Raw genomic sequence first — 5,512 nt, 5'->3', positions numbered from 1 at the left:
GTGGCAGCTGTTCGGAATGAAACATGCGCCACGCCTGCGACGTGCGGTCAGGATGGCAGTGTAAACAAAGCAGAGGGATGTAGATGATGATACCTTATTTAATGGCACATACCCATGGGGATAGGCCACGAACCGGGTGGTAATATGGTAAAAAAAGTAAAAAAAAAAACAAGGGCAAATAAATTATTAATCGAAGATGAGGAAGAAACCGACAATAAATGAAATAAAATAGTGTGAAATAAGGTAGTCAGCCTTGCATAGACAGGAATAGTAACACGATCGTAATATTAGAAATGCAAAGGGTAGACGTAAAGAATGAGTAAGAATGAATAATATTATTAATAAAATTATTATTGTGAGTTTGTGGTCTTGTTATTTTAATTTTCTAAATTGATAATTTATTGGAGGAGAAATAGCTCAATCGGTGGAAATGGGAAATATTAATAAGGTAATCTTCTTGTGTCACCGACGTAACTATAAATGGCTCGGCAAACGTTCCTTTCATGTGGCTGTACCTAACACCGTTGCTCCAAGTGAGAGTAGGACAATACTGCATCAAGGCAGCATTAGATTACGCAGCGGAATTTCCAAACATTGTTTTCGTTGACCAGAAAACCGTCGACGCGATAGTAAAAAAGTGATCAATAGTAGCGCGGCAGCAAATTGCACGGTAGATGTAGATCCTTGTGTTTTACTGGCACGTACCCACTCTAGGTGATTGGCCAAGAATCGTGTAGGTCAAAGTAAGGTTCAAGATTACAGGTCAAAATTTTATAATAGGTAAGTTAGAATCGAAAGATAGAGATTGGAGAGCCTGCCTGATTTTATGAAAATTGCACGGTAGGTGTCAGATATAGAGGTCGGTACCCTAGCAGCGTAACCTTCCGGATAGTGGCTGTCAGATGTGTCTTCATCTTTTACGAGGGGTATAACGGCATCTGCGTACTTAGGCGATCTGTGCCATCCGGCGATGGCACAAATAGCGGGCACATCGTTTTTACGACCTGGAGGCGTAGCGAAGCTTCTGAAAAGATCCATCACTCTCATCCAGCACATTCGTAGCGCGACGTCACGGCCACTGCGGCTCTCTCAGTAGCACCGTCATCTTTAGACTTCCTCGTACCTCTGCAGTCAGCATGAAGCAGATGGCGATGCCATGTAGTATCGTTGCCTGAGCACTCCCAAGCTTGAACAGCTGCCCTTTGAAGCTGATTCTCCACAAAAAAAAAATAATAAATCTAGGTAATGCGCGTTCATTCTCTCAACTACGGAAAACCAGAAGCTCATACGAGAATATTTTCCAACGGCACGGGTGACGCTGCCGGTAAGAGACGGAAGAAGAACGAAGCGCTGGCATGCTTGACGCGAGCGCTCGTGGCACCAAACGCGCCCCTTCCGTGGTATACGAGGAAGCCATCGACCATGGCCGCCACGCCCTCGCAGCTTTCTCCCGTTGAAAAAACCGTCTCTGCACCAAAGCACAACGTAAGCGTTTCCCTTCCGCGCGCGATCGATGGAGCAGACTAAACACGCATGGCTGACGGGAGAAATCATCCGCTTCTCAATTCGTTAAAGTCGACATGAATGCCAGATGTCCGCGAGATCTACTGGCTGGACAAGAGGTCTGTAGTGTGACGTGCGAATGTACATAGCGGTGGGTGAGGTAGTCCGCAGAGTGAGTACGCGCATGCTCAAACAGAACAGCGCGTACCAGAGGTTGCTTTATAATTCCCTTTTTCCTATGCCGTGATCTGCGTTTTGTAACCGAATCAGCAACGCATCGCTTACGTTAGTAAATGCTCGCGTGGAGAGCAGGCTAATAGGGAGCAAGCATACATGTCGAAGACAAATTTTATGTTCGTGTGAGCATTCACTGAGTCAATGTTCCTTCATTAATCAAGCTATTGTCATGATTCCTTAGGCTGATGTGCCTGTTGCTGAGATGAAGCTGCAAGAAACCACGGCTTCTGGGGTTACTCCCCTGCAGCTTGAAGCGAACCCGCAGTACATCACCACAGGACAGGGAATTATGACCGCTCTTGAGACGGTAAGAACTTTCGTCGCTCAAAAACCTAGGTTTTTTTGCGGGACAGCGCTCTTCACTCGCTCGAGCTTCGGAGCATCCGTGATAAAGGAACTCAGCAGCAGGGTCCGACAAAACTCCTTAGTCCTACTAAAGAGATGATTCGTATAATGGCTTCGAAACTTTTGGCAAAACTCTATAGTAGCTTATTCTACGAAGGTATGTGACAAAAGTTTTTCTCTCTATATATAGTACATAACATTTGCAAGCATACTGTTTTTCGGTCTGCATTTCGAAGATTCGGCTTGGCAGCTTTAGGTTTGTGTTGGACTGCTTTATGACAGTTTCTGTAAAATTGTTCTCGATTCCAATGCCATTTCCAAAATTCCTGTCGTACAGTACCCATGCCATCAACGCGCTTGTCACCGTTCTTTGTGCACGCATTTTCTTTGTCACGCGCTTCCAGTATTGCACACTGTTCAACCGAATTATGATGCGTGCTGTGTTTTTACGGTCGAAGAGAGTAACGCGCGTACTCGTTTGGGCAGCGCAGTTGGGGGCGGCCATCCTGATGGTGTTGTACCTGCTGATGGGGCAGAGCGTGACGTACCAGTGGTATGCGCACGCCGCCTTCCTCCTGGCTTTCACCTACTGCCTCAACAACACGCTCATCATCATCTCGGCCATGGCCTCGCCTTCTACCCAGCACCACCTTCCGCTAACTCTCTACGTGCGTATTTGTACTCTTTATGGAGTACGCCACGGTGTATGCGCCATATACTATTCCGTCTTCTTCATCTTCTCTCTACCTTCTATCTTCAGAAAAAGTTGAAGTATTTCCTGTCTGCACCTTACTGTTTTTAAAAATTTTTCATAACATTCCCTGTAACATGTGGCGCACTTAGCTGTAAAACTGAACACTGCAATTGACTGAACGGATCCTGAGCAAGTTTCACATCTTATACTCCATACCCCAGTACTCGCTGTACCACTGCACGGCCGGGCTACTCTTCCTTGTAGGAGGCGCCGTGTTTTATGGTGTCGACAAAGGAGACGGCCTGCGGTTCAGAAATCTCACTGGGGTGAGTAAGCGCGCCTGGATGCTTTATTACGTGATAAGTATACGTGAGATCACTTTAGTTTCACGCAACGGGATAGAAATTAACGTTACGTAACTTTATAAAACGCATAAACATTGATTAAACATGAATAAGCGTCATTGTGTTTTAGGCATAGTCAATATGCTTACTAGCACTTGAGTCGGTCTCGAGAACACAACGTTAGCTCTTTTGGCGCGTAAAATTTGTTTCACAACGACCAGACACCCTGACACGTACCCACCGTATTGGAAACGGCCACTTGAAGTAAAAAATGACTCGCCATCCCGGCCCTGCGAAAGTGGATGTCCAGCGAAGCTGTTGCAAAACCAACACTACAACTGCTGATATGCAATGCTTTATTATTGCGATAGCAATTATATGGACACTCAAAAGCAGATTTCTGCCGTCGCCGTCGCCGTCGCCGTGAGGTTCCGTATGACGTCATTTGGAGATGAAATCGTCGCCGCGCGCCGAACGCTGTATGTGCGAGTGAAAGGGCGCGAGGGGCGCGTCTTTCACGGGGAGTGAACGCGCGGCGGAGAACAAACGCGCGTTCTGCGCCGTGCTCGCTTAAGGGCTGCAGAAGTAGGCGTCTCTTTTCTCCTTTACAATCACCATATATGTAGAGCAAACGCGCCTTCTTCAGACGCGCGAGATGCCGTGGGGGAGGGGGAGGGAAGGGAGGCGACGTTTAGCTGCGGTACCAAGTGCCTATTTATATCAGAGGCTCCAGCAACAGTCACCAACGCCGCACGCATTTTGAGCGAACGCGGGCAAAACGCCGATGGCGTCGACAACAGTTCTGCGTGTTGTTGCTACCAAAGCGTGTTGTTGCTACTTCGTATGACATATTGCTGTGTTGCTATCGCATTCATTGCTTCGCCCTTAGGGCGAAACTGTGACATTTATTGATGGTTCGGATGCTTCTTTTTAGCTCGTTCCTTATTGAAACGTAAGCTGTTCTGTGCGTTTTATGCGTGGTTCCAATGAATGTATGCACTGTTGGCTTCCTTTTGCTGAGTGCTTGTAGCCTCTGTATTGCGAGGGGCATTTCGAGGGGGAGTTGCGAGGGGGAGTTTCTGGCAAGTACTCATTGCGAGGGGGCAAGTACTCGGGAGCAAATCGTTTATTACGAAACATTGCATTGTCATAACTTTTGGGCCACCCACAAAATATCGGGCCGAATTTACACAGCTTTTCGTTCGGAAGTGCTCTGTGCCATTGGCTGGCGGCCTTCGCTAATATGTCCAGCAGCAGGATTGCCTGAAGTTTGCTCTTACGAACAATTCTATAGCATAAGAGCTTTTCGTGAATATTGGCGATAATTTTTTTCGTTTTATTATTATTATTATTATTATTATTATTATTATTATTATTATTATTATTATTATTATTATTATTATTATTATTATTATTATTATTAAGCCGATGTACATATTAAAGGGTATATTTAATTACCATTTGACACTAGATCCCAGTTTTGCAGGCCTGTGTTTTTCATTAGCCTACTCGTCTCTTGCGTAATTAGGAGGTAAAACTACTCAAGATTTCTTTAAATTCAAGATTTCTTCTGTATGAGCAACACAAACAGTTAGGTCGGGCCTTCATACCGCCTTCTGTACCCAATCCTTGTGCAAATGACTACTTATAAAATATCCTCGACGTTACTAATGCTTCCTCCATGTAAGACTTTCCCCTCCTACCCGCATAAGTCAGCCCTTGGCGTGCTTCCTTTCACAATTTTTTCCTACTCTTTTTCCCACTTTCGTTGCTTCCTTTGTCGGTCGTCCTGCTGCAAAGCTAACTTAAGACCTCTTCTGTCATTATTGCTTCCCAGCATTCCAGCATGAGGCTTGCATTGAAGTAGCGAACCGCGCGGTTTTGCTCAAGTGCCGCGTCTTAGTAAAGCTTTCTACTTTCGAAAGTAGGTGTATACATTTTTTGAGGTTTGCATTCCTTATCTCCTCTTTCAGACCACGCTGCTCGGCGTCGGGATACTCCATGTGTGCCATGGTGTGAGCACCCTGGCGTCGTAAGCGTGCGCAGTGCCCGCACGTGGGTAGGCCCGACCATCGGTACAGGAGCATCGACCGCTCCACCCTGGCCATCGCAGCCCCTCGACGATAATGTACTTAAATTATTTTATATTGTAGTTGCAAATAAAGCGTTATAGATTACGTCGACTTTAACATGCTGCAACTGCACGGCTTGCTCGTGACTTCACGACTGCAGGTGCTTCACGATGGTGGCCATGACCGCATGTACCTAACTTGTTCAATGAGGTGCCGCTGAAACGTTTTCGGTGATCTTCGTTGATTTTCAGGCTTAATGACTCCTCTCCCCCCCCCCCTTTTTTTTTTTTTTTTTAGAGAACCGGCCGTTTGACACT

At 46.1% G+C, this 5,512-nt stretch overlaps 1 protein-coding gene across 1 annotated transcript; it reads left to right on the top strand.

The window, feature by feature from the left end:
• Positions 1–1,422: 1,422 nt before the first annotated feature.
• On the top strand, positions 1,423–5,159 carry LOC125939629 (uncharacterized). The gene is made up of 5 exons (XM_037714509.1): positions 1,423–1,485; positions 1,922–2,047; positions 2,577–2,753; positions 3,001–3,105; positions 5,097–5,159. Exons 1-5 carry the CDS (start codon positions 1,423–1,425, stop codon positions 5,157–5,159), a joined length of 534 nt encoding a protein of 177 aa, XP_037570437.1.
• The last annotated feature ends 353 nt before the right edge of the window (positions 5,160–5,512 follow it).

Source organism: Dermacentor silvarum, chromosome 1 (genome assembly GCF_013339745.2).
Source record: "Dermacentor silvarum isolate Dsil-2018 chromosome 1, BIME_Dsil_1.4, whole genome shotgun sequence".
NCBI lineage: Eukaryota > Metazoa > Arthropoda > Arachnida > Ixodida > Ixodidae > Dermacentor > Dermacentor silvarum.
The sequence above is the reverse complement of the archived record's forward strand: the minus strand, read 5'-3'. Positions and strand labels throughout refer to the sequence as shown.

Excerpts from the sequence above, each read along its gene's own strand:
- LOC125939629 (XM_037714509.1), top strand. The coding sequence starts at position 1,423 with ATGGCCGCCACGCCCTCGCAGCTTTCTCCCGTTGAAAAAACCGTCTCT. Across the intron at positions 1,486-1,921 it reads TCTCTGCACCAAAGCACAAC|GCTGATGTGCCTGTTGCTGA; the intron begins GTAAGCGTTTCC and ends ATGATTCCTTAG. Across the intron at positions 2,754-3,000 it reads ACCTTCCGCTAACTCTCTAC|TACTCGCTGTACCACTGCAC; the intron begins GTGCGTATTTGT and ends TCCATACCCCAG.